The 20,689-nt window shown below is 46.3% G+C and overlaps 1 protein-coding gene across 1 annotated transcript in view; it reads right to left on the reverse strand.

Moving 5' to 3' along the window:
• LOC126540684 (integral membrane protein 2B) overlaps positions 1-20,689 on the reverse strand; it is a 35,492-nt gene that overhangs the window by 3,041 nt on the left and 11,762 nt on the right. Inside the window, exons 3-5 of the mRNA XM_050187521.3 lie at positions 18,456-18,626; positions 8,690-8,902; positions 7,832-7,982 (exon numbers count right to left, since the gene is read on the reverse strand). Coding sequence (XP_050043478.1) covers positions 7,832-7,982; positions 8,690-8,902; positions 18,456-18,626 — 535 coding nt within the window. The remainder of the gene's footprint in view (positions 1-7,831; positions 7,983-8,689; positions 8,903-18,455; positions 18,627-20,689) is intronic.

Below are 20,689 nucleotides of genomic sequence, written 5' to 3' on the forward strand. Positions count from 1 at the left end.
GATGAGTTTTGTGTCTTCTTTCTTTTTTCACCTCAGTTGGCATTCGTGTTGTCCACTTCTCCTCTCATCTCTTTATTTTTATTTTATGGGATTTTACGTGCCAAAACCACTTTCTGATTATGAGGCATGCCATAGTGGAGGACTCCGGAAATTTTGACCACCTGGGGTTCTTTAACGTGCACCTGAATCTAAGTACACGGGTGCTTTTGCGTTTCGCCCCCACTGAAATGCAGCCACCATGGCCCGTGACTGTGCTCAGCCATGACCTCGTGTTCAGCAGCCCAACACCATAGCCACTGAGCAACCACGGCGGGTTTCTCGCCTCTTGTGTCCGTATCTGCATGCCTTACCCCTTCTTTGCATTATGTTACCACAAAGCTAGGTTCTGCATTCTATATATATTAGCAGTATCGTCACAGTGTTATCTCACAGGGCCATAATGCTTCGTACAAGAATTACTAGATGGAACACTGAGTGAGAATTTGAGGAACTGATGGGCTCGACTTTTTTTCCTTAGTTACAACCACAGAACCAAAAAGACAATGAAGCAAGAGAAAGCACAAGGAAAATTAACCTATTGTTTATTGTCAAAATTAAAGTATAGCAGAACTAAAGTGTTTGAAAACATTACTTGCTGCAAGTGGGAGCCAGACCCCACATCTTCCACATTAAGCAATCGGTTATTTACCATTTAAGCTACCATGGCAGCCATACACCCATCAACCTTCTTGGGTGTTTTTATATCGTTACAATATTAGCCCTAGCAGTGTTAGCCAGTGCGACTCATGGTCATGGCAGCAGATATGGATTGCCCGAGGCTAAAAGGATGTTCCATATCCGCTGCTACGGCCTTTGAGTGGCACTGGCTTATACTCCAAGGGCTAATCTTGTACCCATACACAAGCAGCCAAGAAAGTTGACGGGAGGGCAACTGGCCTGGTAGCTTAATGGCATTGCACCACACACAAAATGCAAAAGATGAAGTTATACTCCCACCTGCGGCAAGATTTTTCTTTTTTTTTTAAATCCACTTTCATTTCCCATTTTCTTATTATTCTATGCTCAATTAAAATGCAAAAGTTCATTTTCTCTACACTTCTTCTGGCTTCATTGTCTGTGAGCGTCTATTCTTTTACGCTTCATCTTTCTGACGCTTTCAAGCAATCATGGTTCTCTAACAAAGCAAGGCAATACGTTTCTGTGCGCACACATAATCAGTCTGAATTGTATATACAATGCAATATTTTCTTGAAAATGTTGGATTTGCAAAGCCATTTGAAGTTGGAAGGGAAAATCTATGTGCTGCCCATTGTTTCTGTGCTGGCTGAACCACAATACTTCCAACCTCCCTGGACACTAGCACCAGATTCCCATCTAGTAAAGGCACCAGCAGGGAAGTACAAGATAACGACGCCCAGAAGCAATTTTAACCAAAGTGAATTCATCGATCCTGAGACACAATGCAGCTATACCAATGGACATTAGAAGAGCACACAAACTTCATACATCCTTTAAAGACCTTGACTGAAGACACGCGATTTTACACCAATAAACAATATGCATATATATATATATATATATATATATATATTTATATATGTATATGTTACGTGCCTCCGATTTCAGCAATGTGAAATTTATTTGTACTTGCTCTCACACATACACTGCCACTTTGTGATGACCATGGTGTGCGAAACAGAAAACGAGAACAGGGGCGCGATAACCTAACTCTATTCCCAACAAAAAGTTCCGAATTCCGAACTCCGGCACCTGGCAATGAAAAAGGCGCCCCAGGACTTCTGCAGCACTACTGCGCGCGTGCACGGAGAATACGTAACGCCAACAAGGAATCTGCCATGCGAGTGTTTGCCGAGAAAAGGGGGCTGGCTGGCTGAAAAGCTGGCACGCAGCTTCAGTAAGTTTGAGGCCGTTGTCGTCGTGCTAGGCCGCCACGGCATCAAACGAAAAAAACACTTTTGTCACGCGAAATGAATAAATACTGCATGTTTCTTTCCCCTTTCATCGCACTCTCTCCGAGTTCCGTTTTCGACAGGTGTGGGCGATCTCATGCTATTTTGGTTAAACAGTACTGCCGTTTAGTACATACTTTTTCCGAGCTACGGCCAACTACGGTTTAACGAGGTTTCACTCTATTCTGTAGGAGTCCACTTAGTGGACTGTCCATTTCGGTCGCTGCTGATTGGCTGGGGCCACTAGTCTCCTGCTCGCTCATACAGCTGCATCCAATCAGCAACGGCCAAAATCGACAGTCCACTAGGTGGACTCTTACAGAATACCCCGAGATCTGAAGCAGCATTCATTGCTGCCATCTTGATATATCATCTCGCAGCCTTGAACCCCACTCTCACACGCCAATCCAACAGCCATGGCACTGTGGCCATCGTATTGTATCGAACCTCAAACCACTGCTCTCGCACACCAATCCGTTGGCAGCCATAGCCAGCCATAGCTATGGCCGTAGCCTTTTGTGTTTATACCCATACTGTTCGGTTAGCTTTGTAATAGGTCATGTGATTAGGTTGTGCTGCTGCACACTCTCTTTCACATCCGCTAAGAAGCTGCCTGCTGTTAGGTTCTGTGCTCTTCATCGAAAGGATTCGCTGCTGACAGCGATTATGCCGAATATGCCTTTGTCATCTTTGCCCATGGTTTCGAAGTGTGCAAAGACCTATCGTAGGCTGACCATGGAAAAGAAAGCTGCTATCGTCAAGCAAGTTGAAAGTTGCCAGTCACAAGTCGACGTGGGCAAGGAGTTTGGAATTTCAAAGCAAACAGTTTTGGAGTTCATGACAAACAAGTTGAAGATCTTGGAACTAACCAGAAAGTCAGCAGGAGCTCAAAAAATGAATGCGAGTCAGGGTGTTTACCCAAAGCTTGAGAAAGCATTCTTCACGTGGCTAAATACCATGATCGCGAAGCGAATCCCAGTCTCTGGCTACATCTTGAAGTGAAAGGTGGAGGCTTTTGCACTTCAAATGAATGTTGAGAACGTCAAGTTCAAAGATGGGGGGCTCAGAAATTTCAAGAATCGCAATGACCTCAAGTTCAAGAAGATGTGCAGGGAAAGCAGCGCTGTCGATGATTCAGCCATCGTGCAGTATCAGAATAGAACGATAGTCTTTGTTGCAGCATTTCGCATCTGAGAACAATTTCAACTGCCATGAAACTGGATTGTTCTATGAAATGCTCCCAGAGAAGATGCTTGCATTTCCTGGTGACCCCTGCCATGGCGGCAAACAGCAAAGAGCCGCTGACCGTCCTTGTCAGGAGCAACATGTTGGTCAGTGAGAAGCTTTCCATGCTCGTCATAGTAAAATCTACAAATCCAAAGTGTTTCAAGGGGGCAGCCCTGCCTGTTCAGTACTAGGCCTGGATAACACAGCAGTTATTCAAATACATTCGCAAGTTGTGCAGAAGGTTTAAACAGAAGAATCGAAAAGTTCTGCTGTTTATGGACAACTGAGTTGCGCGTGGCCATATCAAAGCCCTAAAGGCTATACAGATGGAATTTCTGCCGCCAAACACCACAGCAATCCTGCTGCTGAAGAAACAAGGCGTGATCCGCAATCTGAAGATTCTGTACAGGTCATGTGTGCTCAGGAACATGGTGCTGTGCTCCGACAGCAGCAACACTTACACTGTTGACCTTAGGTCTGCTGCCGGCATGCTTCCGGACAGCAGACTTGAAAGCGTGGAAGGCTGTTACACAACAGACTCTTCGCAATTGCTTTCACCACGCAGGCTTCACATGGGCGCTTAGACGGCCGCCTTGCCCGGAGAGAACCACAGCGTGTGATCAATCTCTTTCCATTGACTTTGTGTTGAATGACCTGCACGCCACTGGCATTTTGACTGCAGCCAGGATAACTTTTGAACGATTTGCCGACGCCGACAAACATCTCGAACTCTGTGGGGAGTCAGCCGACGATGAAATCGTCCATCAAGTAAGGGTGCATTCGGATGACTCCAACACTGAGAATGATGAGCCAACGCTTGCACAGCCGAGGAGCTCCTAGTTGACGCAAGCATTGATGACGATGTCACCAGTGTACAGTGATGATATGACCGTGGCTGAAATTGAAGCAAAGACCAACGCGTGCAAGTGGAACACTGCAAAAGACGATCGATTTTTTCGCACCGCTAAGGCAGTAAAGGCAGCATTGACCCAGCTGAAGATAGCGCCGGCTACATTGACAGCACCCAATGTCCCTCAATGATGCACTGGCAGAGTTGCAAAAGTCTAATATTCTGTCCTTGAGCCTCTCCATCCGAGGAATACCTTTAGAACTGTGCGCTTTTTTGCATGCATTTATTATTTCGGAGCGGCCAATTTTTCGTACGTTCTCGCAATCCCTAGGGATTTAAAAAAATCGGACGTTGACAGTATTCCCTCACCAAACTCCCTCTCTGCCCTCGTTCTCAAGGAAAGGAGGACCCGGAGGAGACCGCCTGTGTCTGAAGAAGGTGCCATGGGAGATGACGACAAGAGATTAACTGGAGCCGAAGGAGCTTAAATCAGCATCCTCCAAGAACCACGACCGAGAACACCAAGCAATGACAGACGCCGGAGCATAAGCATAAGTGAATGGAAAGTTTGAGCGGGTCTGGTATTCAGGTAAAGACGAGTGGACTAGGTGTTTTAGCGGATGAGCGAAGGTGCAAACATGAATGGCCAGCAGGGTGCAGCCACCTGGTGGTGCACAGCTCAACCAGACAAGCACAGCTAATATTGCAGTAACCAAGTGTGTTTTATTTTGCTGCTGGCGTAAATTTTTGGCAGCAACGCGATTTACACCGCCGCCACAAATGTACGCCAGCAGCAAAGTAGAATAAACTTGGTTACTTCGATATTAGCTCTTGTCTGGTTGATCTCAGTGCCACCAGATGGATGCACCGTGCAAGGTCATTCACATCTGTGCCTCCGCTCATCCAGTAAAACGCCCAGTCCACTTGCATTTACCGTATTTACACGATTGTAAGTCGACCTCTTTTTTTAAATTTGAAAGTCTGAAGTTGGGGGGTCGACTTACAATCGAAACCGAAACATGGCCCCGCCAAAAAACGCGATACCAACGGGAGCTACAACGTAGTTAGAATTTTATGTTTGCTCTATGGCCCTACCCGTATCTTTTCGCTATCCCGCGTGTTTGTTCGCTTTCAGAGGAGTTTTTCAACATTTTTGAGAGTTTTACAGTGCATGCAACTCATGGCTGGGGGGGGGGGGGGGGGGGGTCGATAGTTGATGGAAGCGCCGCTGTTCCCATTTGCGGCGGCACCCTCAGAACGGCGGCGCTTGCGGGGAGTATCGGTAGTTCATGGAAGAGCAGACACCGCTCGCTGGTTTCTCTTTCTCTGTTTGAACGCATTGGTATTGGCATGGTATTGGTTTGACGCGTTCCACTTGACTGCCGGCTACGTGCTACTTCTATGCTTCCCCAGTCGTCATGAGTGCTCCAGCCTACTAATCGTTCGGCACTCGTTCACAGCAGCGTTCAAGAGGGCTGCCATCCTTTACGCCGAAGAAACAAATCACTGCACAGCGGGCCGCAATTTCGATGTTTCTAAACGGGTGCTGCGAGAGTGGCGACTGCAGCGAAGCGAAATTTTCACCTGTGACGACAAGTGAGAAATTTCCCACGTGCCAAAGTCTGGAAGCTTTCCGGAGCTGTAGGCTAAGCTTGCGGCGTACGTCGCTGAAATGCGTGATCGGTCCCTGCCAGTGAAGTGCAACGTGGTCATGAAACAAGCCCGGACCTTCGCCTTAATTTTAAGATTCCGCTCCGCCGTGAGTACAACGAGTGGCTGGCGGCAGAAGACTGCGAAAATACGCCAACCGGACTTGTCAAAAGAGCCTCCCTGACGGCTGCGTGTGGTTGGGTGCATTTGGCGTGGGCTGCTGTTCTGCAGGATGTCCTGGTGCAGTCGTTTGCCAAATTTGAAATTTCGCTGGACCACGACGCGCTGTGGGACCGCAGCACTAGTGAAGACGAGTAGTCCAGTGACCAAGTCAGCTACTAATAAATTTTCGTTATCGAATGCGCCCTCGGGTATGCTCTCTTATTTATTTTTTTTTTCGGTCACGCGATATGGGGGGGTCGACTTACATTCGAGTCGACTTACAATCGTGTAAATACGGTACCTGAATAATGGACACGCTAAACTCCCTATTATTTCCGCTTCTTGCCTGCTCATCAAGCACCCTGGAATGCAGCACTTCTTGTTGGGAAGACCCAATGAAGTTGTTACCCTATTATTTCCGCTTCTTGCCTGCTCATCAAGCACCCTGGAATGCAGCACTTCTTGTTGGAAAGACCCAATGAAGTGTTTAGTTTGTTTTTGTTATCACTGTGTACATGTGTGTGCGCACGTGCATGCATACATGAGTGTGCATGCGTTGTGCTTGCATCCACGAAGTGGTGTACCCCTGATGTCGGTAGCACCGAGGTTCCTGTGGGTGCCGGTATGCTGGACAGTGCCCGCAGCACCCAAGTAGGAGCTAGACTGGCCGGAGCCCCCTTACAATGGTGATGACGCTGGCTCTGATGTCAGGGTGCTGCTGTTAATGCTTATTCGACTGTAACGTGCAGGGGATTTTCCAACCAACTTTCTTGGAAAAGGCACATGCTAGAATCTGGTAAATACGGGTAAGCGTCCACTATGAACAGCCAATTTTAGGTTAAGATCTGCCTAAGGCAGGCTTTAATTTGGCACTTTTGATGGGAGATACCATGTCTACAATGCCACCTAGACAGATACTGCAGCCGTCAGGGTCACAACTGGGTTAACCATGTGGGTCGGATGCATAGGTGCTGACAAGACACGTCCAAATTATCCAGCAAACGCCAACTTTGGGATTAAAATTATGAATGTTTTGGGTAACAGAAATCTGTAGGAACAAAAAAATAATTACACAGAAAAATAGAATCTGACTTCCACATAAGCACTGTGTCACAATATTGGAAGGCTTAGATAAGGCAGAATGAAAGCATTGATTTAATGGCATGTGAAATGATGTAATGCAATCGGCTTTTGCAAGCACGTGGCCCAACACCACACTGCTGGGTTGGCACACCAGTGCGTTGTGATACCATTTGATGACTAGCAGTCGTCGCATTGCATAACACACAAAGCCACACACCTTTCAAAGGCTAATCTTTAGCTTGTCAGATGAGAGGATACTTACTTAATGAGAAAGTGAAGAATCATATTGTGATAAAGAAAAAAAAAATCATATCAGTGGTCGTTGAAGTACTTCCATGCTTTTTCCATGACCAAATTGTTGATGACTGCACTTTGACAGAGCTCTCTGAAAGTGCTACTTGAGAGTATGTTGAAAATAATGAGTTGCTTTCTTGAGCACATTTCATTGCTATTTACCAAGTGAAATATTGATGGCTACTTTACCTGCTGGTACACAATGCATTAGCCTAAATTCTGGCCTGGAGAAGTTAGCACAGGGCCGGTACAACATAAGAGTTCCTTTTGCTGGATTATATAACTTCTTTATCACCCACTGCTTACAGCTGGCCAATCCTGGTCATAATGTAAGTAGTGGGCTGCTCTGACCACGATGAAGCACAAAAAAGGAATAGGATTGGAATAAAATAGTAACATTAGATAGTTTTAGAAATGCTGCACCAAAGCATCTTTGCGTACCCGAAACACCACTGCCCAGCTCGCGTTTGTACTCATTTTGTGTTCTTTTGTATGCTCAAAAGTTTGCATCCCCTGACTTTGAGTACCATGATTCCATGATTCTAAACCTTTCATTATCCCAGCCAAGGTCTGCACATGCGTGACATGCACGTACCTGGCACAGTCATGCGTTCGAGGCGATAAGTGGGCAGGGAAGAGCATTCACGGGTGATGTAGTAGCCCACGTCCCGAAAGTCCAGGATGGGGGGTGTCACGACGCGCATTCGCTCACGCACTATCTCCGTGTCCACGTCATAGTAGCCAGCCTAGGTTTCAAAAGAGAAACAAACGAGAAACAGATTTTTTTTTTTTTTCACACAAGAGAGGTATTTTCTTAGTCAAGGCATTATTTTATGGGCAAATACAAGCCTTTTCCCAATATTAAATTAAATCTTACAGCTTTACGTCACAAAACCACAAGGCAATTATGAGGCACGCTGTAATGGAGTACTCTGGATTAATTTTGACCATATGGGGTCTTTTAAAGTGCCCCGAAATTTAAGTACACAGGCATTGTTGCATTTTGTTGCCACAGAAATGCAGACGCTGCAGCAGGGATTGAGCCCACAATTTAGACCTCGGTAGCGCAATGCCATAGCCATTAAGTTACGGCAAGGGTTAAGCCTTTTCCTGTGCAAAAGGGGTAAAACCAAGAGCATCTTTTACAACCTCATTGTCTACTCATAAGCTGCACAGCACATAAAAATTGCAAAAGAAGATAGACTGTTAGATATTGCAATATTATAAGATATGATACAATAAAATGGACCTAATATATAAGTTCATTTTTTTAAATGTGCTTCTGCATACACAAAATGTGCTGCGCACTCCAATTTAAGCAAAGCTCTCTGCCATTGGCAGATTTTGCGGGGGTTCCTCCACAGCAGTGAAACTGTAAGCTGCCATTGCGAAAATTTTATAAGGGTAGCTGAGCTATCCAGAATGTGAAACCGCACAAGGCTTAGAAGCTCACCCGCATCTTGACAATCAGGTCGAACAGCGAGTGAGGGGGCAGGACGAGGCTGCGGTTGAGTGGCATCACAAAGCACCGACGTCCCTCTACATCCACAATACCAGTTTTGTTGGCCGCAAAGTCATGAATGAAGCGCCCCCGTCGTCCGTGGGAGAAGTCAGGCACCTCTATCTCTTCATACTGTTCATATTCCATGTCCAGGTCAAACCGCTCCTGCGGATCAAGTGAGCGAAAGCACTATATAGCAATGGAAGATGAATCCAGATTCCGAAGAAACTGGAAGCAAAAGAGGCATAGACTACTACTTTTGGAAGCAGGAGTGACATGACATCATTAGTGAAGAGTAGCAAAACTGATGTGGAGCTAGCCTTTGACTCCACGAGATGCCTAAACAGTTATCTGAAGCTAGCAATGCTTCTTACTGCAACAAGAACACACAAATCCCTTGTGAATTTGATTTAGAGCAGTGCAAGAGGCATGGGAAAGCACAATACAGTAGAACCTTGTTGATACGTTCCTATCCCGTTAAATACGTGCCAACGTTCATAATTGAGAACACAAAAAATGACCCAACAGACTTACGCAAAATTTTTTGCTGGTTTATATGTTCCCGGAAAAAAAGATTTTTCAGCACGAACGTTCAGTACGTCGCTACATTGCGATCATACGGATAAGCTTTCTGGCCACTTGATCCTATGTAAACAAGAAAATGGGCGAGGCGCGCATGATAAAGAACAGTACATAGCTGCCCATTGCGGCAGCTTCACGGCATTACTTGCCCGCCCGTCTCGCGTGAAGGTGCCGGCGCACACTCTGTTTCTGAATTCGGCACCACCAAATCCTTTCCGGGGTCACCGAATGTAGCATTCACAGCTATCACCGCCAATCCTACTGCAATAAGCATCTTTGCCTATTTGTTTCACAGCGTGTGGTGCCATCGGAAGCATAGAGCATGCTTTTAATAGGAGATAACCGAAATGCACCTCTGATCCCTGCTGCAGAGGGCAATCGTATACGTTTTCTGGCCGTTAAGTTCCATGTGAACAAGAAAAGATGCGAGGCATGCGCAATTGAGAATGGTATATAGCCGCCCGCCTTACGTGAAAATGACGGCGCACACAGTTTCTTATTCCAGTACCAGCAAATTTCTGCCCGGGTTCACACCTATCACCGCCAGACCTATTGCAATAAGCATTTCACCTATCTGTTTTACAGCGCATTCTGCAGAGTGCAATTGGTAGCGTACTGCATGCCTTTAGTAGGTGATAATCCAAACGCACCACCATTCCCTGCTGCAGGCGGCACGATGTGGGCATCACGTTTCGCTTTAACGGCATCCTTCATTGCTCACCAGCTTGACTTCGTTTCAGTTTCCTGTTGCCCTCTTAAAACACCACGCAATAGGAAAGCAATAAAATGCGTCTTGGGCTGCTGGAGCACCACCAGCTTCACACACGTTGGCGTCTCTTGCCCCAACTACCCGTGTGACGCTTTGCATTGCGTTCAACAATAGTCTGTCAAATTTTTTAGTTAGTTTGGATCATACATTTTCCCGATTACTACGTTTTTTCATCGCATTTTTTTCCAAAACATATGAACGAGGTTCTACTGTGCATGCTATCCAGAGATCACAGCCTTTGACTTGTGCTACGTATAGTAAAAGCTTGTTAATTCACAACTCGTTAACTCGAAATTTCAGACAATTCTAAGTACATAGCTGCCATGGTCTGTACGACAATGTATTGAAAGCAATATGTAACGCATCCCACTAATTCACACTGAAATCCACACTGCCACTGATAATTCGAACTTCGTGCCATCGTGGATGGGGAGAGTGCTAGTGCGCAGGAGCACATTGGCGACACTGGCGTCGCTTCATGGGCCGCACAGCTTTGCTCTTTCCATCTGCAGCCCTTTTTTTAGACCTGAATCGAGAGAGATGCATTTGCGCCTAACCAGGCATGGCCAACACTCTCTGTTGCAGGTCGCTTCTCTCCCTCTCTCAAGACTTTCAAGATAAAACGTGGAAGCGGCTTTGCGTGTTTTCGTTTTCTTTCTTTCTTTATGTGACATCTTGGAGGCAGGCTATGCTCTTTCTCTATAAGTGTTCTGCTGAGGAGCAGCACCAGGTAATGTCAGAAACATGGCTGCTGTGACGTTTATCGGCACTCCCAATACCAAAAGGCATTTGTGGCTACTACTAAAGGGAAGCATCACTGGGATAAGTGTTTTGATGACACCTATATGTGTAGTGGAACTCAGGAGCGTGCAGCCGGTGCAGCTAGGAAAGTACAACAGGGACAAACGTTGCAGCAGGTTGTGGTGCATTTTACGAGTGCATTTTAGAGCTCAGCTCTTGTTCCTGCCGCAAGTGTCGGCGGCCCAAAGGCACGTTTAGTCTGACGTTTTCGGAGCGCTTCGTTTGCGGCCAGTCACGCTACGCCACTTGCGCTGCGCCAACCTAAATGCCGTCCCCTCTAGACTTCGACATGCGCGGCGTCAGCTGCTCTCTTCGGAGCATGCACAGAACGATCCCCAACCCGTGCACCACTTTGAACATTTTGAACGGCTGTCTGCGTAGGCAAAGCGGCGGGGGCACCTTTTATTGCGATTATGGACGCACCAGGCACATTTCTGCCGCTGGTGTCACCGTGAGGTTCCGTATAAAGTCCAAGGGCATTAAAATTGTTGCTGCACGCCATATGCCGTATGCACAAGCGAAAGCGTGCGAGGGTGAACACAGCTCAATCTCGTGTGTGCGAGCAAGGCAGGCGGGGTGGAAGCGCGCCCTCTCCTGTCGCACGTGAGGCACAGAGGTGAGATGGGACAACGATGGGGGGGGGGGGGACGTCCTTCTCCGGCAGCTGCTGCCTATGGCGCGGCCATGCAGGCACCCGCGCGGGCCTCATTTTCAAAAAAGCAATCTGCGATGTTTCCAGAGTACGCGTAGTGCCAGTAGCTTCCTATACGCTGCGCTTGCTACATTTCATTCGCGTTGATGTAAGAGATGTATGGAGGTGAACTCGCTCGCTGCTGCAGCCGCAATTCCTCACTCTAGCATTTTTCAGCGAGTTTCCGCGGTCATCGAGCGAGATGTGTTCATGTTTAACTGTGCCTGCGCGACACCGTGATTGTTTATTTAGTTAGTAAGCGAATGCTTACAAGCTTATACGGCCGATAAAGCTACTATCCCTCGTACAGCTACCTACTAATTTGCAATTGCAATCGATGCTTCTCCTTTCGGGCGAAACTGCAAGATTTTCTTTCTCTGCGCCATGCATTGTGGGTTGGCGCAGTCGGCGCCATGAACACATGGATGGAGCAAGAGCCATCACAACTTCGGGCGCATCAGACCGCATTGGCTGCGTCCAATTACATTGACTGCACCAGTGCTTCGAACTATAAACATTGTTATTCACACCAACGTGACGTAGCAAGTGCGCACGTGCACTCATGCTACGTCAGACTATACGCACCTTAATCAAGTGATTTTTTCTCCGACTTTTATTAGTTTGAATTTTGTATAATTCAAATTTTCATAGCATACCCGCAGAATTTGAATTAACGACTTTTTACTGCAGTGTACTATGCTTTGGCCACAGTAGGCAATAGTAGGCAGGGTAGTAGTATGTTGGCTTTGAAGTACCACATATGTGTGTCATGTCAGAGAGCTACATGTGCATAACTACAAGTACTCAGCGTTATGCTTATAAATGTGCGATAACAACCTAGGACGTTTCTTCTGTCCTCGAATATACATAGGAAAAGTGGATCAAACACTATGAAAGTCGCCACTACTTTATTAGAAAACTGAGCGCTAGACACAGAAAAGGAACACAGAACACACATGCTCACATTCAGTGTTTTTGTATAATGCATTGCCAACTAGCCCATCTATCTATGCTATGGCCATCACCTCCTGGCAACACTGCTCTGTGATCGAGATTAGACTCTCTTCTTCACACTAGGCTTCGATGCTTTGTGCCCTTGGGCACTCTCTTGATATCTGTACAGTACTCAGCAAAAAAAATTTCAGAAACTCTTCACAAAGTTACATAAATACTATCCAGGTAATACTGTGGATTCAACAACATTGCAACATGATACAAAAGGTGACGAAGGAAGTTTGCTTCAAGTCTGCAGACAATTTATCAGACGCTTAGTGCAGTCATTCTTGTTCACATTTTCCGCCTAAATACACTGCCAATACCGCAAAAATCTGTTCCGCGAACGCTTATTCCGCCGCCCGTCTTGCTGCGGAGCGCATCCAGACGACGGATGGAGTGAGCAGACGACCGTGCCGGAAAAATAAGGATGCCGGCACTGCCTGAAGCGACTGCCGTCTGCCTCGAACCTGTCAAGTCGTCGTCATCCACTGTGTGGCCCGCAACTTTCAAGCTGAAGCTTGTATTTGGTTTAAATTTGTGTCCAGAAGCTTCGACAGCAAAGTATTCGTGATGAGTGGGCACCGTTTCCGAAAGCCATACTCAGAATCTCGGCGTGTAGGCTTAGAGTGGCTGTATTGGCTGAACATGGCCTCGAAGATGTTGTGGCGGCCCGAGCGGATCTCAGTGGCTGTAAGTTACAAATGTTTGCTTGTTTCTACTCACCCTAGATGGTGCCATCGGTGTAATAAAGACTTTGTCATACATGTTTTTCACTCTGAATGAAGATGGAGATCAAAAGAAAACGATGGTTGGCCACAATGGCTGCTGTTTTGTCCGAATTGGATGATGACGAGTACTTGTTTCATCGAAAAAGGTAATGTTGGTAAAAGGACTATATCGACAACAAGCATCTCAGTATGCAAAACCACTTGTACCGAGAGCTGTTGGTGCATTTCGCTGGCGATGCGCTGCCAAATCGTCTCTTTCGTTCTCGTGTCCGCGTAATCGGTGAGAGTCATGTCCCACAACGCAGGGAACTGCTCCACGAGATGCAAGAGAGTTGCCTCGTCGGTGAAGTTCAGTGTAGTCGCTATTGTGCAAGTTGTGCACGCCAACAGGCACGAATAGTGTCAACAGCGATGAAGCTGTTTTGGAAAGATCCCAAAGTCATGCTTGTTGCCAGACTGTAGAGCATGCTAGGCTAAATCCACAGCATTTGCCCCCCAGAATCCGGATGCGAAAAATAGCTCGGCATTTTCCATCCGTGGGGGTCGCGGATGATGTGCTGACAGCATGAATCCATGACGCGTAGTTCTGTGATGCACCGTCCGTCACGGAAAAGATGGATTTAGTCCATCGTATGGATCCAGCATTAGCGCTTTATCCATCCGCGCCGAAACCATTATGAAACGTGACGAAACGTACAATGGCGGCACCTGCGTATATGGCACAACCACGCGGTCCGTATCTTGAAAACGATATGCGATGCGGACAGAAAGTGCAGACTGCTAATAGCTCCGCACGCTGTGTTTCCACCGCTGCGTTACTGCCGCTGCGCGCTGAAGAGACGCGCGCGGGCCCACACTTGAAAGTGACTTGCGAAATGGGCAGGGGTAGCTTTTCGAGTGCTGTGTTCTCGTCGCCTCGTTCGCGTTGAAGTGACAAGCAGCGTGATGGTACAATTTGGTACAGTCGCACGCTGCTGCGGACTTTATATTGAAAGCGGTTGTCTTACGGGACGGACTGAAGGAGATATATTTTTCTCGCTAGGTAAGCACAGAAATGCCTATGCATTTAAAAAAAAATTTGCTTCTGTGCGGTTACTACTTAAATTAAATTGGATTGGGTTCGACGGTGACAGCGAATTCGCACCCTTACTGGCAGCTTCTTCGTGTTACCTGAAGCAAATCTCGAAGGCCATAGTTTTGTGCGCTGCAATTGGCAACAGCTGTATGACCAGGAACTACATCATGGTGGCCATGTTTAAGCATGTTTAAGCGTCACTATCGCTGGCAGCTGTCGTCTGGTTGTCGCAACTCGGGAATCGAACATCTGCACACATGAGGTTTTGCCGATTTTGTGCCTGTGCGTGTAGAACAAGAAAATAGTACAGCCTAACCATTTGGTGGGCACTGAGCGACTATGGCTTAAGCAGTCAGCCAATACATGGGGTTCAATGAGGGCTGGGTGGGGGAGTCTTCGTGACTATGTTTAAATCGCAATTACACATTAAGCAGGTACGTATTAACGAGGTTTGACTGTAGAGATTTACTACAACGTACATTAAACCATGGCAGGCCAATGTAGCAAAAGTAAGAAAGTTCCAAAAGGACTTCTTCTTGGGCAAGTTGGTGCTTAGATTTGCTACTTAGATTGCTACTCCACTTTGGTGCTTCACTGTCTACCTTTCTTCTGTCCCTTTTCAAGAAATGTATTTTGCGCCACAAAGTATACCTAGTAAGAAAGTTCTTTTCCCAAGAATTCTAAAACTGAGGTAGCAAATTAGCTTTGTATTCCACATGTGACTTGTGGTCTGTAGGATGCAATTGGAGAGTTTGAGCACACAGGAAAAAAACTGCAGTATAAAAGTAGAAGTAGGCAGGGGGCATGGTAGCAAACGTTTTAACTTTGTATGGTGCTGCAATACCTTATGAGAAAAGAGGAAAATGTGTCCAGCAATAGAGGACATGACCTGGCCAATATTTTGCAACAAAGTTTCTTTAAAGCATCTCATACGAGTGGATCTACTGGCAATCAAATGCTGTCCTTGCTATGTATTCTCCACTTTCCTCTAATTTGTGATGCTTCAAGTGTGCTCAAAGCTGTGCCAATGCAGAGCAATTCCTGCACTGCTCCACCAGTCCTCGTGCTAGGCTCTGACATCGGTACAACCTTCAAGATCATAATACAAAGAAAGGGTAAGGCGTGCAGACACGGACACAAGAGAAATTAACAACATGAACGCCGACTATCAGCTGAAGGAAGCACTGAGGCGAAAAAAAAGAACGAAAGAAGACTCAAAACTCATCTGCGCATGCTCTGGAATGGTAGCACCACGTGTCAATCGGGTACATGTGCTCGTCTACGACAGCGGGAGCTCGTGCGACGGCTTTGCCGTAAACGTGAAGGCTGTTTTGGCAGCGCGTGCTATAGGTGCTGGATATGACCAGCTTTCGCGATTTTGTGCGATCATCGGCCTTCCAAAACGGCTGCATCACAAGCCATTTCATGCTATTTCTCAGTGTGACCAAGATTCATGCAAAAACAATTGGATTTTGAAGAAGAAGGTGTTGAAACTTTCAAACCTGTTTTTCTCATTTTCAAGTTTTTTGATATTTTCGTGTCTTCCGGGAAGCCTTTTGTACACTTAGAATTGGTGTATACTAACGAAATTTGGCATACATACTCTTTAAGGTATGTAGAATGCCGATATCTACTTGAAATTTCAATATAAGTCGTCAATAATTAGAATAGTACAAAGTTTTGTCTTAGGGAACTGAAAGAAACAATGGTTGAAGTGTCAAAATTTTTTTGTCCCACTTCCAATAACTGAACACGTTTTTTGACTAGATATCGGCACTCTGTGATCTATGAAGAGCTAAATAAGCTATAGCACAATACCTTTTGTGAAAGTTTAGTTCATAAAAAAGTGCCCGTAAAGATCGCTATAATTTGTCATTCAGTATAATATAACTTGAGAACTATAGCAGCTACACAAAAACTAATTGCGTATTTGAAATCTGCATAAAAAGCTATCTAATTGGCTGGATTTTGAAGTCTCTGGTACAAATAATAAAAAAAAAGTTGTTTCGAGGAGCCTCTCCCCTTAATCTCTTCCTTATGTAAGGTAATTGAAGGCTGACTCACCCAAGCACTTCCATCATTATTGATATGCCATGCTTCGATCATAAGACGTATATCTTCATTCCTATGCTTGTACAATGTCTTCTTTCTTTTTTTTTCGCCTCAGTGCTTCCTTCAGTTAGTAGTCGGCATTCGTGTTGTCCACTTCTCTTTGTCCGTGTCTGCACGCCTTACCCCCTTTTTGCATTATGAATCCTTACCAACTAGCTCAGCTTTCTGTCGCTCTAAGCTTCAAGATCAGTCTGTTCATACGACTGACTTCAAAAGCAATAGATAGCATCAGTAGTGCTACTGTTCTCTGCCACCTAATGGCACCACCACATCATCGATCATAAGATTTCTCCATTTCTGGCCCTGCCAAAAAGCACTCCTTAGTTGTCATGTCTAGAGGAATCTGGCCAATAGCCATAGAGTTAATTAGTGCACTATGGAAGCAGCAGGGATTTCAAGAAGTTTAAAGAAAGGGCATGTGGTCTTTTAAATAGAATGGTAGGCTCCCTGTTGCATGTACTGGAATATTTGGCTCAGACGTACAGGTGAGGCCACTTCTAGTGGGAACACGGGAGCTCAGAGCGTTGCTCCGTGGAGCACAAAAGCCGGCACCACGTGAAATCTTGTGGCGCAGGCACAATCAAAGCGAAAGGCAATGCGCCTAGCATGTCAAATGCTACGGTTTCTCTCCTTCGCCATGCACATTGATATCTTGATTGTGTGCACTTGCAGCTCCGAGTTATGAACGCTGCACTAGGTGCTCCGCCTATCGCTGCCTGTGCAGCAAAACTTCACGAGCTGCCAATGGTGGTGCTAGCAGTGGCCGCGCCTGTACACAAACGGCACTGTCTAGCAACTAAGTAGGTTTATTCATCACGTTTAGGAAGTGTTGCAGGGATCAGTTACAAAAGTGAGTAGCAAAAGCAATGGAAGTTGGTTTCAGTCATCTTAACTGCCAGTTGTAATGATATCTCACTTGAGCTCAATTTGTTAAAAACATTAGAAAATAAGCTGTTGGGCTAGTTGGTTTGACATGATTTTTGCAAAGGGGAGAGCAGAAGTGTTGCAAAAAAAAAGGGAGACCTGGACAGGAAAGAGCATCTTTCCTGTCCAGCTCTCCTTTTTTCCGAAACGCTTGTGCACACCCCTTCACAAAAATCATTGTTAAAAGCAGATAAGAGTGTGTCACCAGAGGAATTGCAGCAATGCCATAAGGCTAGCAACTACACAGATCATTAATTAACAGCATCTAGATACCCTGTCGTGGATAACAGGCACTCCCTAGCAGTGTGCCACACAACTACAGGTTAAGGAGAATATGGCGTCAATCTCAGAATCCTGAAAAAATTGTGCGCCAAAAAACAACACACACAAGAAAGACGACGACACCAAGCGCCTGTGGTGTCGTCGTCTTTCTTGTGTGTGTTGTTTTTTGGCGCAAAATCTTTTCAGTATGCAAGATCACCAACTAGCCCAGCAGTTAACCCTTCTAAAGTATATATCCCACAATCCCTTGTGGTGCAGTGAGAGCAGTTTCAATGGTATTATTATTATTATTTTTTTTTTGTCTCTTAGATATATTAAATGTTGTCCTGTATGTGGAGCCACGTGCTGCCTACACTAGGTGTGTGAAGCAGTGAACGGCCACACTGGTTCAGGTCGTGCCGAGATTTGGCTCTGTGTCACTTCCAGTGAGCAGCAGTGGTGACACCTATTTCCCAGTTTCGGCATGAAAAGCATGGAATTTTGTGGGCTGCCTCTGATGCATCTCGTTGCACTTTGCATGAACTGGCACTGAGCCTTCTCTCCAGCTTACACTATCACTACAAGTATGTCTTGCGTGACGCAAAAGTTTGCAGCAGTCTACTTTTGACAGCCTTTCCAAATTAAAATTATTAAGCACTCTTTACTGCAAAAAAGTAAAGGCCGGCCAGCTGTTGAACCCAATTACAGGATGGTTTTCACTTTTCTTGCAAGAGGATGCACATTATAACTGCATGAAGAAGATAGACCCGGAACCTTACCTGAAAAATGTTGTTGTCCCTAACAGGGTCTACGATGGAGTTGGCAACTTCTGGTGATGAACCGTAGGCACGATTTGAGCTCTGGCGCAAGAACTCCGAACCCGACATCACTGGCGGCATCTTGGAGTCTGACACATACGGCACACCACACCATCCGCGGAAGTGGCGGACCTGCATAACCAAGAGGTAAGTGATAGTCACAAATAAAATAAAATTTAATTAGGATGCTTCGCACACAAATATCGCTGGTGGAATGCGTGAACACAAGATTTTTAAAAATTATGGGGTTTTACGTGCCAAAACCACTTTCTGATTATGAGGCACGCCATAGTGGGGGACTACAGAAATTTTGACCATCTGGGGTTCTTTAACGTGCACTTAAATCTAAGTACATGGGTGTTTTCGCATTTAGCCCCCATCGAAATGCGGCCGCCGTGGCCGGGATTCAATCCCGCGACCTCGTGCTCAGCAGCCCAACACCATAGCCACTAAGCAACTACGGCGGGTTATATTGTAATATCACCACACAATAATCAGAGCATCTTGCCATATTTGGTTAGTTTCACATGTTCATATTTTATTCATGCACTAATGTCTAACTATTCTATTTAAATGGCAAGTCATTTTCTATGCTAAGCCTCAAAGCTGCACAGTAATACTTTACAAAAGGAAGCTGACTCACTTAAGCTAGGTCAATGTGTGCCAAAAATACCAACAGCCAGCCAGAAATTTAAGATAATTTTCAATTACCATCAGCATTAACCACCTTAATTCAAATTACAATAATCTACCTCACACACACTGCCTGCACTGTGGTCTTACACCTTTGCTAAAACAAAATCACTGGCTAGGAAGGCTAGCCTCACTGGAGATCCTGAAGAGGCTGTTCAGAATAACTAAAAACGCAAGAAAATGTGCAAGCTCAAAGAAAGAGAGACAGAGGATGTGTGCCAGTGTTCTTTTAATTGTTCAATGACAAAATAAACTGAGAACTTCCCTTGAAACAGTAGGTTGGCACTGGCTAACCGCTGGTAAAATTGTGCATTTGTCCCAATACAGTCAAACCTCGATATATTGAACACGGATATATCGAATTATTGCGTATATCGAACACTTTCTATATCACATGGAAAATCGCATGCATTTTTAATTTTTTATTTCGAACGGGGCCGGATGTAAACTGGATGTATCGAACTCCGCCGCCCCAGACTAAGTGCGCTCTGTTGACAGGAGGCGAGCTTTCCCGCAACACTCTCGAAGATAGCGGCGGCGCGATGGGCGTTCCGGACTTTCCGGACTAGGGTGCCTCGATGTCCTCCTCGCCCGGAGCGGCGGGCGAGGAGGACATCGAGGCACCCTATTCCGGACGGCTGCGTACGACAGCTGCCCACATCGGTCGCGCCGAGGGCGCCATTTGAACGTAGCGGCGTACACACGCGGCGGCTTGGAGCCAGCACGGCCGCCTCGATCACGCGCGCACGGCGGGGCAAGCCCCGCCGTGCGCGCGTGATCGAGGCGGCCGTGGAGCCAGTTGGAGCGCTTTGCCGGTGCTGAGCCACACAGCATGTGCATAGAGGACTTCGTTGGCGGTGACGACAGCACCGGAACAGTGGCGGAGTTTGCTCGAGCCGCCCATCGCCGCAAGCCGCACCGCACGCGTGCGGTCGCGCGAAATATTGCACGTATCAAACACTTGTGCACAAATTTCGGTTTACGATGTGTAAGGTATACACTGTGCACACAGTGTAAACGGTAATTTGTGCACAAGTGCTGGATACGTGCAATTTTTCGCGCGACCGCAAGCGTGCGGTGCGGCTTGCGGCGATGGGCGGCTCGAGCGTAAATCGGCCCTAACAGACGTGAGATCGCGGTAGAAGTGACTGCTGAGCGGCCAAACGAAGACGCTGCCGAGGCTGATCCAGCAAGAGCTGATGTTGCCCCGCTCCCGACTGCAACTGAGGCTGTAGCTGCTTTGGCCGTTGTACGCCGCTACTGCGGCGCAATAGAAGGCACTGGACCGTTTGGACTATGTTGAGGACGCCGTGGTCAAGCACGCGGTTGCCAATATGAAGTAGGCTACGCTGCTTCAGTACTTTCAGCGAACAAAATAAATACTTTGTTTGAAGCTTCATGTGAGTATCTATTGCGCCACGATTGGTTCATTGATTGATTTGTGCTAGTTTTTGACGCGTTTTCTACGTGATTTTACATATCGAATTCTGGCTATATCGAAC

Source organism: Dermacentor andersoni, chromosome 2 (assembly GCF_023375885.2).
Source record: "Dermacentor andersoni chromosome 2, qqDerAnde1_hic_scaffold, whole genome shotgun sequence".
NCBI classification, from domain to species: Eukaryota; Metazoa; Arthropoda; class Arachnida; order Ixodida; family Ixodidae; genus Dermacentor; species Dermacentor andersoni.